The 17,562-nt window shown below is 35.2% G+C and overlaps 1 protein-coding gene across 5 annotated transcripts in view; it reads left to right on the top strand.

The window, feature by feature from the left end:
- The window catches only part of CNOT1 (CCR4-NOT transcription complex subunit 1), a gene marked incomplete at both ends in the record, with an annotated part of 68,488 nt that overhangs the window by 33,171 nt on the left and 17,755 nt on the right, over positions 1-17,562 (top strand). For 3 of the 5 annotated variants that reach the window (XM_084256662.1, XM_084256664.1, XM_084256663.1), the window contains 17 exons: positions 340-490; positions 1,728-1,929; positions 2,872-3,003; positions 4,023-4,147; positions 4,372-4,658; positions 5,532-5,610; positions 8,434-8,664; positions 8,997-9,137; positions 10,020-10,199; positions 12,164-12,280; positions 12,625-12,735; positions 13,096-13,173; positions 13,338-13,515; positions 14,129-14,259; positions 15,735-16,031; positions 16,685-16,825; positions 16,919-17,023. In XM_084256662.1, coding sequence (XP_084112788.1) covers positions 340-490; positions 1,728-1,929; positions 2,872-3,003; positions 4,023-4,147; positions 4,372-4,658; positions 5,532-5,610; positions 8,434-8,664; positions 8,997-9,137; positions 10,020-10,199; positions 12,164-12,280; positions 12,625-12,735; positions 13,096-13,173; positions 13,338-13,515; positions 14,129-14,259; positions 15,735-16,031; positions 16,685-16,825; positions 16,919-17,023 — 2,686 coding nt within the window. Of the gene's footprint in view, positions 1-339; positions 491-1,727; positions 1,930-2,871; positions 3,019-4,022; positions 4,148-4,371; positions 4,659-5,531; positions 5,611-8,433; positions 8,665-8,996; positions 9,138-10,019; positions 10,200-12,163; positions 12,281-12,624; positions 12,736-13,095; positions 13,174-13,337; positions 13,516-14,128; positions 14,260-15,734; positions 16,032-16,684; positions 16,826-16,918; positions 17,024-17,562 lie in introns of all 5 variants that reach the window. The other 2 variants (XM_084256661.1, XM_084256660.1) reach the window with 2 other exon arrangements.

Here is a 17,562-nt window from a genome sequence, read left to right on the forward strand (position 1 = left end):
GATGCTCCTTGGCCAGCTGGGGATTGAACTCGTGCTGCAGAGGCTGTGGATTGCTTCATAGTGCGATGCTTAACCCCTTGCGCCACCAGGGAGGCCCCTCTTGGAATATTTTAAAATGTATTGGTTGTACTGTACACAGGTGTAGTATCAGAGATGCAAATTAGATACTTTTGGAGAGAAAACCAGAAATTCCTAATGATTGATGATAGATGGAAAGACACCGGATATGGTAGAAATTTTGTCATGTGTTCTAGCAAGTTTTCGTTACTAGAAAAGCATTTTTGTTTATCTAGGTGTTGTGGGGAAATAACAAGTGATATTTTTAACTTCTTTCTTTAGGAGTGTTTCTCAGGAGTTATCAGAAACCATCCTCACCATGGTTGCCAATTGCAGTAATGTCATGAACAAGGCCAGACAACCGCCACCTGGAGTAATGCCAAAAGGACGACCCCCTAGTGCTAGCAGCTTAGATGCCATTTCTCCAGTTCAGGTAAATGAACACCACAATTGGTAAATTTGCATTTGATCGTAGACTTGATATAGAATAAACTTCTACATCATCATTAATAACCTACTCAAAGGCCACTTTGAATTGATTATGTTTTATTTAACTGCATGTCTTGAATTACTCCTGTATTTTAAAGGAGATCCATAAATAGGCATTGTAGTTGAGAATAGATTTTAATCATTAAATAGAACGTGACTGAGAGGAAAGATACAAACCAAATTATTTTAGGTGGATGGTAAGGATTTCTTTTTAAAATGAGTATAACTTAGACTTGAGAAATAAGCACTGCCTTTGAACCTGATATGTCTTGTTTATAGCTTCACGGGCCAAGCAGCAGTGCTAGAGCATAAGGACTTGTTATAACTGGGGCTCTTCAGCTTTCAACTGAACTGCTCTTTTAAAAACCAGGTACATTTCAGTTACTCCCTGACACCAACCATCCCTTTCTTTCTGGGAGCAACATATTCCATTTCTATTTTCAGTTGCATTGAATGGCAGTCAGAATGGGTCTTAGGAAAAGGAAGGTATTTAGTGATTCTTCAGTGACCACTTCATAAAAAGGCATTTTGCTTATCATTTTCTATAGCTGCGAAGGTCTGAAGTAGTGCTAAAAATATATACTAGGAGACTTGGAAATACAGGTATTAATATTTTTTTTAAAATCTTTTGGTTAATAGCATACCTTTTTGGTTGGTTTTTGTTTTTTTTTGTTTTTGTTTTTTTTTGTTTTTAAGTAGAACTGTTCTTCAAACCCAGGATTCTCAAATTTAGACTAGATTTATAGATTTATAATTTTTAATGCTTCTATGGTGTTGAAAATAAAATAACATACCATGAGAATTTTTTGTTTGTTTCAAAAGGGATTATTGCAATTTGTTAACAGCCTAATAACTGTCCCATGTCACTACTAAGTGTTTAGTAGTACTACCTACCATGGGCCAGTTCATCTTAAATGTTATTCTTGAAGTTTTGTAACCTTCATTGTTACTCTCATGCTTCGGCAGGGGCTAATAACTCTTTAAATGTACTCTATGTATGATATATTAATAGCATTTAAAAAAAAGACCAACATGTCTGACTTGATTTTAGGACTTAAATATCATGATTTGTGTGAAGTTTTGCACCTTAAGAATTCAAAGAAGTTTGCTAAAAATTATTTTTGTGTCATATGTTTTCACTTGAGGTATGTTTAATATATTTTTATAATGTTTTTCTTTAGATTGACCCTCTTGCTGGAATGGCATCTCTTAGTATAGGTGGTTCAGCTGCCCCTCACACCCAGAGTATGCAGGGTTTTCCTCCAAATTTGGGTTCTGCCTTCAGTACCCCTCAATCACCAGCAAAAGCATTTCCACCTCTTTCAACCCCAAATCAGACAACAGCTTTCAGTGGTATTGGAGGACTTTCATCACAACTTCCAGGTAAGAAGGGGCAGTTGCAGGGTGCAGATTATTTTTGTTAGTATGATCAGGTGTATAGAGTCACTGTGATAAGGAAACTGCTTAAATTAAATTGTGAAAGTTACTTCAGCCTCCAAAGTGGGAAAAAGGAAAAACATGTTAATGTGGTAGAATTGCAATGAAGGTAAAATAAGTTGAATTATGCATTAAGTACTCTATATTATCAAATGATGGTCTAAATAGTAACAAGTGTGTCAATTAAATAGTGTAAAGGGCTTTGCCTTAGATCAAGAACTTGTAGTTTTATGAATTGAAAGGTTGATAAAGAAAGGCAGAAAATAATTCCACACATCATACTCACTATACTTTACCTATCTCTAAAACGCAGTCATTTTTATAAACTATTTTGGCTTTTAATGTTGAAGTAAAGGTTACATTTCTTACAAACTCACTTCTCCTAAGCTTCTCTGTACCATTTATCTCTAACAGTATAATTTTAGATTACTTAAACCTAAGGACTAAAAAATATTGTGCTAACTCTGTAACCTGGTTAACATTGCTTTCTATTATGGTCTTGGCCTTGATTATGTGCTAGTGTTAAGAGGATTAGGGAAGCCCTTTCTCACACTATCAGGTAGAAGCTTGGAAGTATTCTCGATTTTAAGCAGTGAGGAAAGCAAGCCCAGTTGTTATTTTGACTTCCTTATATCACATGTGAGTATAGTTTTTAGAGAACTCTTACCAAGAATGTAAATGAACCATTAATTATAAATGCTGAAGAAATTTTGGCGATGTCTATTTTTTACTGCTCTTAGGAATTTAGATTCTCTATAAAATTGAATAGACATTGTAAGAAAATTAGTGGAGGACCCTGACTTTAAGTAGGAATTGATATCTAAGATACATATTAAAGTCAAGGATGTAAGTAATGATAAGATTTCTGGCTGCCTTCATTCTTTCTAGTAGGTGGTCTTGGTACAGGCAGCCTGACTGGTATAGGAACTGGGGCTCTTGGACTCCCTGCAGTGAATAACGATCCTTTTGTACAGAGGAAATTGGGCACCTCTGGACTGAACCAGCCTACATTCCAGCAGAGTAAGATGAAACCTTGTAAGTGGTAGTGTTGTCTGTGATTGTGAAGTGTGACTGATGCACATGCAGTTTTTTTACTCTATGTTCAATCGTTGTCCCTAGAGTTAACATGGACAGAAACATCAACTTCATATATTGTTAGTAGGGCCTCCTAAATAAGTGGAAGTAAATTAACACATTTGATTTATGAAAACAAAAACTTGAGGTATCACTCCACCTTTGATCTAGATTGCCAGAACAAAATGACACTTAATAAGAGGTAATTATCCTATGGGTGTTATCCTAAAAGAAAGAAGTATAGTAAGAGAGAAAAACATTAGGTGGTTAATTAATTTTATTAATTTTTTATAATAGTTTTATAATATTTTTATTTTATATATATATACACACACATATGCTTATAGAATACTCCCATATATATAAAATAAAACCTCCAAAACAGTTTTTAAAAGGTTAACTTCCTTAGTTATTATCTCATAATCAGAGAAGTCTTTTTTATAAATACATTAGTATCATTGTCTTATAAATCTCTCTCCTGTCATTGGGACTAAATATTCATACCAGATTTGAAGGGTACCAATGACTTGCAAATGTTAGCATGCAAGGCTTGTCTGAATGTTATGTTTTGTAGCATGCTTGTGTTTATATCAGTCTGTCATGCCACATACATTATTAAATCTTTATGTTAAATATGATTTTATTATAAAATGGTAGAGACTTACTAAACTTGAGTGAGATTTTTTTGAGGGTAAGTGCATCAGGGATTTACAACTAGGGAATTTTCATGATGTACTTAGTTCTCTGATGAAAAAAAGTAATAAGCTATAGCTACAGTTGTTAGGACAATTTTGTTAAACTCTTATGTCTACTTAGAACACTTGGATATTGAAATTGCTACTTAATACTTTCTTCAGTTCTTTATTTTTTTCCTTCAAAATTTAAAACTATATTGGTCTCTGTGTGTTTTGTGGAGGAGTAGAGAAAGCTTAAATGTCTACTGGTTGCTTTTCTGTTTCTAACAGCGGACTTGTCTCAGGTATGGCCAGAGGCAAACCAGCACTTTAGTAAAGAGATAGATGATGAAGCAAACAGCTATTTCCAGAGAATATATAATCACCCACCACATCCAACCATGTCTGTTGATGAGGTGAGTACCCAGGATGATCCAATCCTTTGCTTAGGTAAATCTTGAATAAATGCTTTTTTCAAGGTTTTTAGAGATCCAGTTCAACGTGTTTCGATATTTCTCTGCACATTTTCAAACATGTTTCAATACTTAACAAGTTTATTGTTAAATATTCTGCTTAACAGTATTTCTATTAAAAATGTTTGATCTTTTTGTGTGTGTTATTTTTACCTGTCTTTTCGCAGGTATTAGAAATGCTACAGAGATTTAAAGACTCTACCATAAAGAGAGAACGAGAAGTATTTAATTGTATGCTGAGGAATTTGTTTGAAGAGTATCGGTTTTTTCCCCAATATCCTGATAAAGAGTTACATATAACAGCCTGCCTTTTTGGGGGGATAATCGAAAAAGGACTGGTCACTTACATGGCACTAGGTCTGGCCCTGCGGTATGTTCTCGAAGCCTTACGCAAGCCTTTTGGATCCAAAATGTATTATTTCGGGATTGCTGCACTAGATAGATTTAAAAATAGGTAAGTGGATAGGTCTCCTTTAAAGCTTCTCTTTTAATATAATGAGAAATAATAACTGTCATTTGTCAATTCTTGGTTGGCCCCCATCATCATACATATGTAAATTAATCTTAATGATCATGAGTACAAGTAATGAAAGCCATTAAATTCATTCTAATTACCAACTAAGTAATAGGAAAGATAAAAAATGAGATAGTGGGTTTTTTTTCTTATTTATTGGGGTATACTTTATACAATGAAATCTGTCATTTTCAGGTGTATAGTTCTTTGATTTTGATTTTTTGACAAATTTATATACTTAACCACTATCAATATCAGATATTGACTATTTCTATAATCCCTCCTGCTCTCCCTTTGTGGCTAGTATTCTTCCCCTAACTATGTCTCCTGGCAGTGACTGATCTGGGTTGTGTCTAGTTTTTCCAGTGATATTTAAATGGCATCATACACACAGTGGATGACTCTCACTTCTTGCACTCAGCATGAGTGTCACTGCATATTTCAGTAGTTTCTTTTTATTGCTGAATAGTAATATTTTATTATATGGGTTAACTACAAATTGTTTTTCCATTTACATTGTCAATGAACATTTAGAGATGTTTCCAGACAGGGGTTCTGCTGTTTCACTAATTTTGAGTAAACTAGTTCCTCTAGAAAACAAAGATACCACTTTCTAATATAAAAGGGATGAAGTTCATAAATATTTCCCCCTTCTACTTCTATGTTGTTCTCTTTGACGTTCTCTATAAATAAGATATTTCATAGATAGGATGGGAGAGGTGACCCACAATGGCATTTGGAAGAAAATTTATGGTAATTGTGCGGCTTTTGTTCTTAAATGAAATATGAATGAATGAACGGTTTTGTTGGCAGATTGAAGGACTATCCACAGTATTGTCAGCACTTGGCTTCTATCAGTCACTTTATGCAATTTCCACATCATTTACAGGAGGTAAGTGTCTTTAAAACCTAAAGCCTCTCTAGAAGTTGAAAAGCTCATTTGTTGATTTTCAATTTGCTAGAAGTGGCATTAAGAATTCTTAGTGATTAACAACAAAAACTATGAACCAGAGACACTTTTTGGGGGGTGGGGGGCGGGAGGGGAGGGATTGGGGTCAGAATGGGGGGGATTGCAATTGTATGGGGAATATAAAAATAAAATTTATTAATTAAAAAAAAAAGAAGATGTGGTCTATATACACAGTGGAATATTATTCAGCAATCAAAAAAATAAACTCATGCCATTCACAGCAACAGGGATGGAACTAGAAGGAATTATGCTCAGTGAAAATAAGCCAGAAGGAAAAAGAAAAATATCGGATGGCTTCACTTATGGCAGGAATATAGGGGAACCAAAAAAGACAACAATGTAAAAAAAAAAATAATAACAGTACAATACACAACAAAGCAAAAACAGACAATTATAAATCAGAGACATACTGCAGAGGAGGAGGAGGGAGAGGGATCAGAAGGAGGCAGGGAGGAGCACATGGGACTGTAGTGATGGAGCACAGGTGTATTGGGGAAGGAAATTCTATGGGAATACACCTGAGGGGGTGGTGGGGAAGCAAATATTGTTTAAAAATGAACAATGATGTAAAAAAAATTCTGTATCCAAAAATAAGCATAAGTTTCAACTTGTTTTTGTATAAAATTTAATTATATTACATGGACAGAATGTTTTTAATTTTCCTAATTTTAGAGTATTTTCATTTGAATAAGAATCAAAATGATATGAGAATTACATGCATTTGTTAGATGCTGGGAGGTTATGTATTCTGTAATGCAAGAAATGAAATATGCCAAATGATAATACTTTATACCCTATAAATCTCACTGTCTCTCTCTTTGAAGGAGGAATTTTTATATGTATAAAAATAATATTTTCAGAATATTACTTAGAGTGCTTAGTTATACTCTCGCAGATCATCAGAGTATTTGAATGAAAAACAGTTATTGTTTTCTCTGAAAGGTTATAAAGAAATCATGATAATTTATAAAATAATGAAAATGTTATCAAAAAAAAAGAATTCTTAGTGATTGATGTTAATGATTATTGCTCATTTCGCTGCTTACTAATACATGGAAAAAAAGTCACTGGATGATGTCTTTTCTAAGCAGATTTTGTAAAAGACTTTTACCTAATATTATTAAATAATAAATATCATTTAATATTGTTAAATATGATACCCTGATTCCAAAAGGGATCTGATCTGAAATGGGAATTTTAGATTAAAAATAGGTTGTTTTTTTTTTAATCAAGTCTTTCTCTGATTTGCATGTTAATATGAATCAACGCTATTTCATATAAGGCATACCAGTGTTTATTAAAAATACAGCTTTCCTACTACCTCCTTGGATTTATTTGAGGCACTTGTTGGAATGGAAAGAAATGGATGTAGAGACTATACATCTTTAAGCCACCTTGTGTTGATGATTCGTGAACTTTTGTCAGCTATTGTTTTTGTGGCTGATTTTGAAGTTGCTTGGTTAACATTGTTCATACCCTTGTCTTGCCTTTGGTCTACAGTCAGCTTATAAAGAAAACATGAAAATTGATTAATCTTTAACTATTTTACAAAATTAAAAAGCAGATAGGTGGCTTTATAACACCCATTTTAAGGAATCAGAGATCAGAATTTGATTCTACTATAATTCTAAATGCTAATTTACTCCAGTGTTTTCTGCCTCATCATGTTGGATTTGTGTTTTCAAAAAAAGGGTTACTGTGATGGCTTAACCTAGGAATCAGTGGAGTGTGGGAGGCAGGATATACTCAGTTAAGGGAGAAGGTTGGGGAAATATGCAGTAACTAGCATACTAAAAACTACACAGGAAAGCAGGGTTTTGAAAAGATAGGAAGGATTGTTGGCCAGAAGCCTGCCACAGTAAAATGTGTTTGGAATTCAAAACTGGGAATGTGGGCTTTGGAGAGAGATGTTGTGGAAATAATCACACAAAGAGCAGTGGCCAGTGGTCCCTAGTACTCGTAACAAGATAGCTAGAGAGAGAGGGTGTGTGGTCATTGTTTATATTGCTATACTTGGCCAGTTTAAAGACTGTGCTTTCTTTATTTTGTCCTTTGAATAAAATTGTTGTATGTTTAGATAGTAGTTTTTGTTTTGCCAGGTAAAGACTATTTAAATAGTATTGGGAATCCTATATCCTTTCTCTAATGCACGAGTGTGAAAGGGAGGTTTATTGATCTTTGAAGTGGGTGGGACAGGGAGTGGGGACAGTTTCTAGAGAAACTGCCTAGAATATCCAATATCATTATTTACCATCCAGATGACTTGTCTCTATATATATATATATATACATTGGTGTTTTTATTTAGTAGTACTAGCTTTACTGAGAGATACAACTCATTGCAGTGTGATTTTTAGGCATTAGGTTTCTTATCAGCAAATAAATAAGAGATCAGTTTACTATATAAATGTTTTGATTATAAGGATTACATGTATTAAGGGATTTAAAAAATTTATGTATAGGCAACTGTAGTTCCTTATTTAGGAATTTGTTTTGCTAGATTCTTTCTCCCATAAATACTTACAAAACATTCAAATACTTTAGCTCCTAAGGAGACCATGGTATTCACTTGTATAGTCGCTGTGTGGGAATAGGGATTAAGATAGGGCAAGAAGTAGGAATATAGATAAGTGAACAAAAGTAATCTGAAATGATACCTACCTTCAAAAGCAAGGGGAATGTAATTCAAAATATTCAATTCCTATTAACTCTTTATTAATGTGTTTCCCTTTCCTTACCCCTATAGTATATTGAGTATGGACAGCAGTCTAGAGATCCTCCTGTGAAAATGCAGGGCTCTATCACAACCCCTGGAAGTATTGCACTGGCTCAAGCCCAGGCTCAGGCCCAGATTCCAGCAAAAGCTCCCCTTGCTGGTCAGGTTAGCACCATGGTAACCACTTCGACAACCACCACTGTTGCTAAAACGGTTACAGTCACCAGGCCAACCGGAGTCAGCTTTAAGAAAGATGTGCCAGTAAGTAGGTTTATCTGTTTTCCTTTCCAGGATTTGTTATTTTGTTGTAGTACAGCCAGTAGTGACCAGGTATTTTAATTTTATTTAAACAGTAACACATGCCTACTAAAAAAGGTACAAAGACCAGCATTTGGCCCTTTATATCTTCCTTTCCCATATTTCCCAGAGCAGCCACTATAAATAGATTAACATAGATCCTTGCCAAACTTTTACAATATATAGTCACACACACCACGTGCATTTTTGTACTTAACAATTCTGTTTACATTATTTCCTGGGATTTGTCAAGCCAGTATTTCAATTTGTATATTTTATGTACTTTATTTCTATAGCCCTCTATTAATACTACAAATATAGATACGTTGCTTGTGGCCACCGATCAAACTGAGAGAATTGTGGAGCCCCCAGAAAATATTCAAGAGAAAATTGCTTTTATCTTCAACAATCTCTCACAGTCAAATATGACTCAAAAGGTGAGCATGATATAATATCACTGTGTATTCATTCTTGTTTTCCATATTGAATGGGGGGGTTATTTTTGACATTCTGCACCCTTTTTAATACTCTAAAGGTAGAGGGGTAATAGAAGCAAAATGAAGGGAATGTGGATATACCACTAGTGGTTGTGGTTTTAGTAGCTGTTAAATAACACTTGTTTTAAATGTATTGTTTTGCAGTGAGTTTACAGGCTTTCAGTAACAACCTTGATAACCATAATGATAGCAGGTTTCACCAGTACTTCTAGTCTTAACGCAGTTCCTCCCAATGACCATTCAGAGTGTTTATTAGGTACCTGATAACTGAGGTAGACTTTGTGAAAAGCATAAGGAATGATGTTTGCTTTATGAGGTTCTGTGCTAAGACATTTGAAATTACCTGTTTTAGTCACAGGGTTACTTTAATAAATGAATTTTGAAGATATAACACAAGAACTGTCTTTGAAAATCCTACCAGAATTAGAAGAGTAGTTACAGACTTAAGAGATGATTTCTGGAAATGGAAATTTAGGAAAACATAGCTCTGGTGATAGTTCTGTTAATGGCAAGTTGTAAATTTATTCTCTTTTGGTCAACTGGAGAGTGAGGTGATGGGGCTGAGAAACTATTTTTTATAATTTTAAAGCTGAAAGTGATTATAGGTGTTCAGTCCTAATCACCCACAGTTTGAGGCATGACTAACTGTAATGCAGAACTGAATGCACTATACTTCATAGCATCTCTGCCTTAGGGGGAAGATGGAGCATGATGTTTATTGTGTAATTATGCAAAGGGTTATGTGCTAAAGTTCACAGAAACAAATTATGAAACCATATTTATCATATTTTGTGTACTTCCCATATTATGTTGGCTAACTAGGTTGAAGAACTAAAGGAAACTGTGAAGGAAGAATTTATGCCTTGGGTTTCACAGTACCTGGTTATGAAGAGAGTCAGTATTGAGCCAAACTTTCATAGCCTGTATTCAAACTTCCTTGACACACTGAAGAATCCTGAATTTAACAAGATGGTTCTAAATGAAACCTATAGAAACATTAAAGTAAGAGTTCTTCTATTTCGTTTTCAATTACTGCTTTGAATATGGAAATGTGTGATTGTTAAGGTAAATTGTTAAGGTGCTTGCTGTTTTCCCCATATTTGGTGTTATCTGTCTATATTAGGTATCTATGAAAGTTGCCGTAGAGTTTGTTTCAGATAGAGAATTGAATTTCCTGAAGAAATTCTGTTATAGACAAACTATGTATGGTTTACCTTGAAAATAACCACTCTTCTGAATTTGTTTTCAACATTCCTTGCATCATTTTAAACTTTTATCATCTGTCCACACAAACAATACTGCTTTGCACATTATTTGTATGGCATCACCCCTTGGTTTATTATTATTATTTGCAATATGCTTTTAGGTCTATTCCCTTTTTTTTTTTTTAACAGTCCTATAGAAATCCATTCTGTGGACTTAAAATTCTAACAATTTTTAGGTTGCTAAAAACTTGTTATTATAAAAACAGTGCTGCAGTGAATGTTTTCACTTACATGTTAAAAGGCAGCTATCTCTGAACTCCAGATCTGTTTGTAGGATAGCTCTTTGGATTCTCATAGTTTGTCAGACTCATCCTAATGAAATAACCCTTGTTTCATAAAATTTAATTCAGTATTTTAATGTCTATTTTAAACAAGTATTTAAAATAGTTAAACAAGTGTTTAAACAGTATTTTAAACAAGCATCTTCGTGCACTTGTTTCTTTGGAGGAATAGCTTTTTGAGAAATTTTGAGAAATTTGAACTAGAATACAGCTGTGATCGTTCTTGGCTGATTAACTTGGGACATTGCCTTAGGAACCAGCACTATATTTAAACTGTGGATGGGAATCTCCCCCATTCTTGGTTACGCTGTAGTGCAAAAGAATTCCTGACTCTTCTTTGCACAGCTGACTTTTTGCCAATCAGCTGTTGGTATACAGAGTTAAGGAACATCTCTTTATTCAGCCTTTATTTAATAGCAAAAATGATTGGGATTTCTGATAGTTTCCACATACTCTGGAGTAAAATTCCAAGATCCTTTCTACACAAAATTTTAAATATACTCAAAGGTTAAGAGGTACCATGTAGTGGAGAGGGATGTGTGGGAAGCATAAGCATGCTCATGTGATGGTTCTCTACCCCCGAGGAAAGCAAATACTTAGAAAATTAGTAAAATGGATTAGGTTTTCTAGAAATTTGAGAAGTGTATAAACAGTATAATATACTGTATTTTAGAAAGTTATCTTAGATGTTTCCAGAGATATGTAGAGACCTAAGTTGTGCTAAAGATTGCAATAGATACTGTAGTCTTGGTTACATAAACCTGTTGTCTTAAAAGACTTTATTTTTGCATAGAAGAACTGGAATGTAGGCCAGAGGTGTGGGGGGTGAGAAGATTCTCCAGAGACAGGTAGGGAGTAGAACAGGTAGATTTATTGAAATACACTGTTAAGGGGAGCAGCGGGTGAGGCAGGTGAGGTCTGCTGTGCCATGTGTGGGTCAGCTCCCTGGCTGGGAATCAAAGTCAGGCCCTCGCTGTGATAGCGCCAAGACTTAACCCCTAGGCTACCAAGGAGACCCAACCTGTTATCTTAAGGCACATACAAGGCACAGTTAAAGTCTTCATTGTAATTAAATTTACCTCTTCAAAGTAGATTTGCAAAACAGATTAGCTCTTCAAAATAGATCTATGTTAAATGTAAAACTCAAGGTTTTATACTTTTCTGTGACCATACATGACATTCTTAATCTTGTGTACTTTGTATTTTATAGTTTTCCAAAAAGTAAAATGTAAGTACTTTAAGGCACTATTGCTTAATGAACACAGCAGATGATATTGCTATGATAGTGAAGTAGATCTAATATAGGAGCATGTTAGCAGAATTGATGGCTTATTTTTTAACTAGAGTAATGGAATTTTCAAACATTTAGTTAATTTTTTTTTTACAAGCATATTTTCATACTTACCCTACACTATTTCAGGTGCTCCTGACCTCTGATAAAGCTGCAGCCAATTTCTCTGATCGCTCTCTGCTGAAGAACTTGGGACATTGGCTAGGAATGATCACACTCGCTAAAAATAAACCCATCTTACATACTGTGAGTTCCTGCTAAAGACTCATATAAAACTTGAAAATATTTATACAGCATATTATATCTGAAACTTTTGGTTTTATTTGAGACTATTTTAATGATTATTGGGTATTTTATGAGAAATATATTTGGCCCGTATATTGAATCCTATCACATCTTCATGACCCCACATCATTTAACAGAATAAACAGAAGTCATTAAAATTGACACATCTTCTTTTTGTAAGGCAAGAGTTAGTTGTTATATTTATTCCTATTTTTAGGATGAACCTGACAAGATGCCTTTCTTTGGGATGTTGTGAGGGTTTTAAAGTATATTCCTAGCTTTTAAAAATATTTTTATTCTTTTAGGACTTGGATGTAAAATCTTTGCTGCTAGAAGCTTATGTTAAAGGACAGCAAGAGTTGCTCTACGTAGTGCCCTTTGTTGCCAAAGTCTTAGAGTCTAGCATTCGTAGTGTGGTGAGTAGATTTTAATGTTTATTGATAGCTAATTTGATCTTTTAGTGCAACATTGATAGAACATACCCTTTATTTTTATGAACATAAATCAAGTTCAGTTTTCCTTATTAACTTTAATTTTCATCTTGAGAATCAGAATAGGTTTATGGAACTGATTGTAATGCGTGGTTTTGAGTTTGGATGTTTTTCTTCCTATATATATATATAGATAGGGATACTAGGAGTTTTGTTACAGCCATATATGTATAAGTGCTTAAGTGTGTTAAAAAATAGAAGTAAAAATGTAAAGCTTAAAGTTTTGAACTGTTTTTGAACAATACAAGTTGAAGACTGAAGTTTAACTTAATAGTTTTTCTTTAGGTTTTTAGGCCACCCAACCCCTGGACAATGGCAATTATGAATGTATTAGCTGAGCTACATCAAGAACATGACTTGAAGGTAAATTTGTTATCCTTCCTCATCCTTTAGAATATTCTCTACTTTCACATTATGAAATTTTATAGTACTTCTCCCCAAATACTCTCTTTTTCTGAGTAGTGTATATTATGAATAAAGCTAAATTTTTATTTTTAAAATTCTAATCAAATATTGAAATTATGCAGTTAAACTTGAAGTTTGAGATTGAAGTCCTCTGCAAGAACCTTGCATTAGATATCAATGAACTGAAACCTGGAAACCTCCTAAAGGATAAAGATCGCCTAAAGAATTTAGATGAGCAGCTCTCTGCTCCAAAGAAAGATGTCAAGCAGCCAGAAGAACTCCCTCCCATCACCACCACAAGTAAGTATGATAATTAGTTCTCTTCTTACCAGAGTGTTCTCTTAAATGGTAATCTCCATGCGTATAGCAAGTTTTTTTGGTCCAACATATGTGGTGCTGAAACTTTGCAGATTTGAATTCTTAAGGAAAAATCAGGGATATGGAGGCATTGTCTCACCTTGCTAGAATCTGTACAGAGTAATTCATGATATTAATGTCATTAATTAGTCCTTCACAACCTGATTAAGCCAGCTTGTCTTTTGCATTATTTGATGGCTTAAGAATTGCATGGAATGATGACCTCTTGTTCCTCAAATCTGGGGAAACCAGACTAGCTAGAACTGCTAAGGGTGAGTGGGTTATTACTTATTGTTCAACAGGATGGGAAATGTGGGGAGGATACTGCAAGGATTTTGAATGATTAGGAGTTGTGGTTAGAATAGACAAGCTGTTCTTTTCCTCTTAATCCTCAGGATCTAAGAATCCCATGGTGGAACCAGGGAACAGCCTAGGTTGAAATTAGACATCCGTGATAAAGCATGATCTAATAAGGTTTTGGCCTGCTAATGTGGCATGGCCCCTCCTTTGATTTTTTTTTTTTTATCAGCTGCTGCTTTAATCTCTTCACATTTAGCAACTTCTACAACACCAGCTACCAGTACCACCTGTACAGCCACGGTTCCACCACAGCCACAGTACAGCTACCATGACATCAATGTCTATTCCCTTGCAGGCCTGGCACCACACATTACTCTAAACCCAACAGTAAGTAAACACTTCCCTATTTCCCATTACCTGCTTTGTCACGAAGTAGACTGATCACCTTCTTTTCCCTTTTGCTCTGGATTCCTAAGTTGAAAACTTTCTGTTGCAGAGGATGGAGGGTTTGGGAACTGCTGTGTAGTTAACTAAGTTCTCACTTAACTTTCATGATAGGTTCTAGGAAACTGCCAATTTAAGTGAGTCAAGATATAATGGCTCCAGCCATGATTGAAGTTTTTCGTGTATTGTACCAAAAAACAGTTTTCAAGGACTTGCTATACAACTGAGAGTTTTTTCCCTTCTCTGCAACGATGTGATAGATATCATTTATATTAATTCCTCATATCCACAACCCATGATAGTACAAATTAAATCTGGAGATCCTTAGTGTGTACCGTAACTTTTTACTTCTTGTTTTCATTGCGTCAGTTTAGCTGCTCACTAGGCTGTTAATTGTTGATAGCTGGAAATGAGCTGATTCCTCTGTGTGTGTGTGTGTGTGTGTGTGTGTGTGTGTGTGTGTGTACTTTAGCATTTGTTGCATGCGCATGCATGGGCGCATGGGTGCTTATAAAATCTTTAGGCCAAGGTATTGAAGTGGAACTTAGTGCTTTCAGTTATGTTTCTTGGAAGCAGTCTTATCTAGGATCATAACCAAATAACATCCCATCAGTCCTTTTCTTGCCCCTAAAGGTGTATCTGTATAGTCCAGGTGACAACTTGGCTACCTTCAGTGTTTTTCTGTTTAACACTTACTTGTTTTAGGATCAGGTACTTGAAGTTTTCAGGTACTTGTGTTTTAGAAACTGAAAATGTCCACAAATATAAGAGTAACATTAATTAATTGAGTTTTGGTATTTGAAGGACTTGAAGGAATTTTAACAAGATTATTTTAACTTGGTCTTTCCCCCCATCCCCAGATCTGGTACTTAGTCTCTAGGGGATTAAACTCTTACAAATTCAGTAATTTGAGGACAAACAAGTGAATATTGGTACATAGTTTATACCAGAGGCAAGAGACGAGAAACTCTTCAAAGTGAAACAAAAGGCTTTATGGGTACTATGAAATGCCCAATATTTTGAGGAATTATTTGTAGCAATACTAGTTTTTATGGAAGGCCTTTTCTCTGTATACTTGATTCTTTTTTGCTTTTCCACACACTGCTAAAGAAGTTACTTTAAGAATACTTGAGCCACAAATTTTATCTAATCTAGTAGTGTATCTTTAAGCAGGTAATGTAACTTGTAATGAACAATTTGCCCATTAAAATTAAAAAGAAATTTTACATGAAAGACGTTATGTATCACTAGGTATTTTGTAGCTGATCTTGCTTCCTAAGCTTTTCATTGATTATTTGAAAGTGGAAATTGGTAGTTAACCTTGTAATAATTCCATAATCCTGGGTACGGTTACTGATTGAAATTGGGTTGTTTCATTTTAAACAAGCTGTTGACTTAACTTGTTTTTCCCCACATAGATTCCCTTGTTTCAGGCCCATCCACAGTTGAAGCAGTGTGTACGCCAGGCAATTGAACGAGCTGTCCAAGAGCTGGTCCATCCTGTGGTGGATCGTTCAATTAAGATTGCCATGACTACTTGTGAGCAAATAGTCAGGAAGGATTTTGCCCTGGATTCTGAGGAATCTCGAATGAGAATAGCAGCTCATCATATGATGCGTAACTTGACAGCTGGGATGGCTATGATTACTTGCAGGGAACCTTTGCTCATGAGCATATCTACCAACCTCAAAAACAGTTTTGCCTCAGCCCTTCGTGTAAGTTGATTGTTTCCTTGGTGTAATACAAAGCTTACTAATGCATGTCTGAAACTGTAGCAGTGGACATTGTCACTTAACCCCGATAGTAACCATATTTGTTTAATGTCTTCCTTCCTCTTAGATTGTAAATTTTGTGAGGAGGTGCATGCTATTTTATTAGCTCACTGTTGTATCCTGAACACAGTGTTTGGCAAGTAGTAAATACCCAGATATTAATTGGTTTAAATAAGTGATATTTTATTTAAAGATGTATAAGCTAACAATTCTCTTTGCCAAGAATAATTTAGGTTAAAGCACTTGAATAGAATGTTATTTATACACAAGCACATTCTCTCACCAAGAAACTCAGATTCACTTTTGCATGTTAGATGTCACAGTTAATAAATAATGCCTTTGTTTGCTGTTTTGCTGTTCTGTATTGTTTGCTGTCTTCACAACAACTGTTGAAATGTTGATGGTGACTGGTATTTTCATGTTATAGATGAAGTCATTAGACTATTTCGAGCTTATAGCTATGAATCATAAATAGAGCCAGAACTTTAAAAAGTCATTTGTCTAAGCACTGCATTCCCTGTTATCCTATGTTTTTTGTCTTATTTATTCAAAGAAAACTTCAAATGTTTTCCTTTCTGTCTCTCCCCTTTGAATAGACTGCATCTCCACAACAAAGGGAAATGATGGATCAGGCAGCTGCTCAGTTAGCTCAGGACAATTGTGAATTAGCTTGTTGTTTTATTCAGAAGACTGCAGTAGAAAAAGCAGGCCCTGAGATGGACAAGAGATTAGCAACTGTAAGTGTTTAGCATTTGTCTTTTAGGTATTTTTTTTCCCGTTTAAGAAAGTGCCTCATAACATGAACCTCAGTTACTTTTTTTTGCTTGCAGGAATTTGAGCTGAGAAAACATGCTAGACAAGAAGGGCGCAGATACTGTGATCCTGTTGTGTTAACATATCAAGCTGAGCGGATGCCAGAGCAAATAAGACTGAAAGTGAGAATTGGGGGACTCCTGTCTCTCCCTGCCTTGTTTTTCCTTCATGTTCTTTTTGTTTAAACACCTTACAGATCTAGGATGGCAGAGCTATCTTCTCTTCATGACTTTTTATCTAAAGACTCCGTTTAGTAGTCATAGAAATAGGCAGTCCTACCAACCCATGATTCCCCCCCATTGTTGAAGCACCATTACAAAGAATTTATGTGCCAGTTAGTTACTGTTTCCCCATTTGATCTTTCTTCTGATACTTGTGTTTGAGGTTTTTTCCCCCCAAGATTTATTTTACTTATTTATGCATACAAGAGCTGGGGTGTAGGACAGAGGTGCAGGGGAACAGAACAGGCGGATTTGACTGAAATACACTGCCGAGGGGAGCAGCGGGTGAGACAGGAGAGGTCTGCTGAGCCATGTGGGTCAGCTCCCTGACCAGGGATTGAACTCGTGCTGCAGTGACTGCAGATAGCTTCATAGTGCTGAGACTTAACCCCTTGTACCACTAGGGAGGGAGATCCCTGGTACTTGTGTTTTTATTGCTA

This window comes from Talpa europaea (assembly GCF_964194135.1).
Source record: "Talpa europaea genome assembly, chromosome: 16".
Classification (NCBI taxonomy): Eukaryota; Metazoa; Chordata; class Mammalia; order Eulipotyphla; family Talpidae; genus Talpa; species Talpa europaea.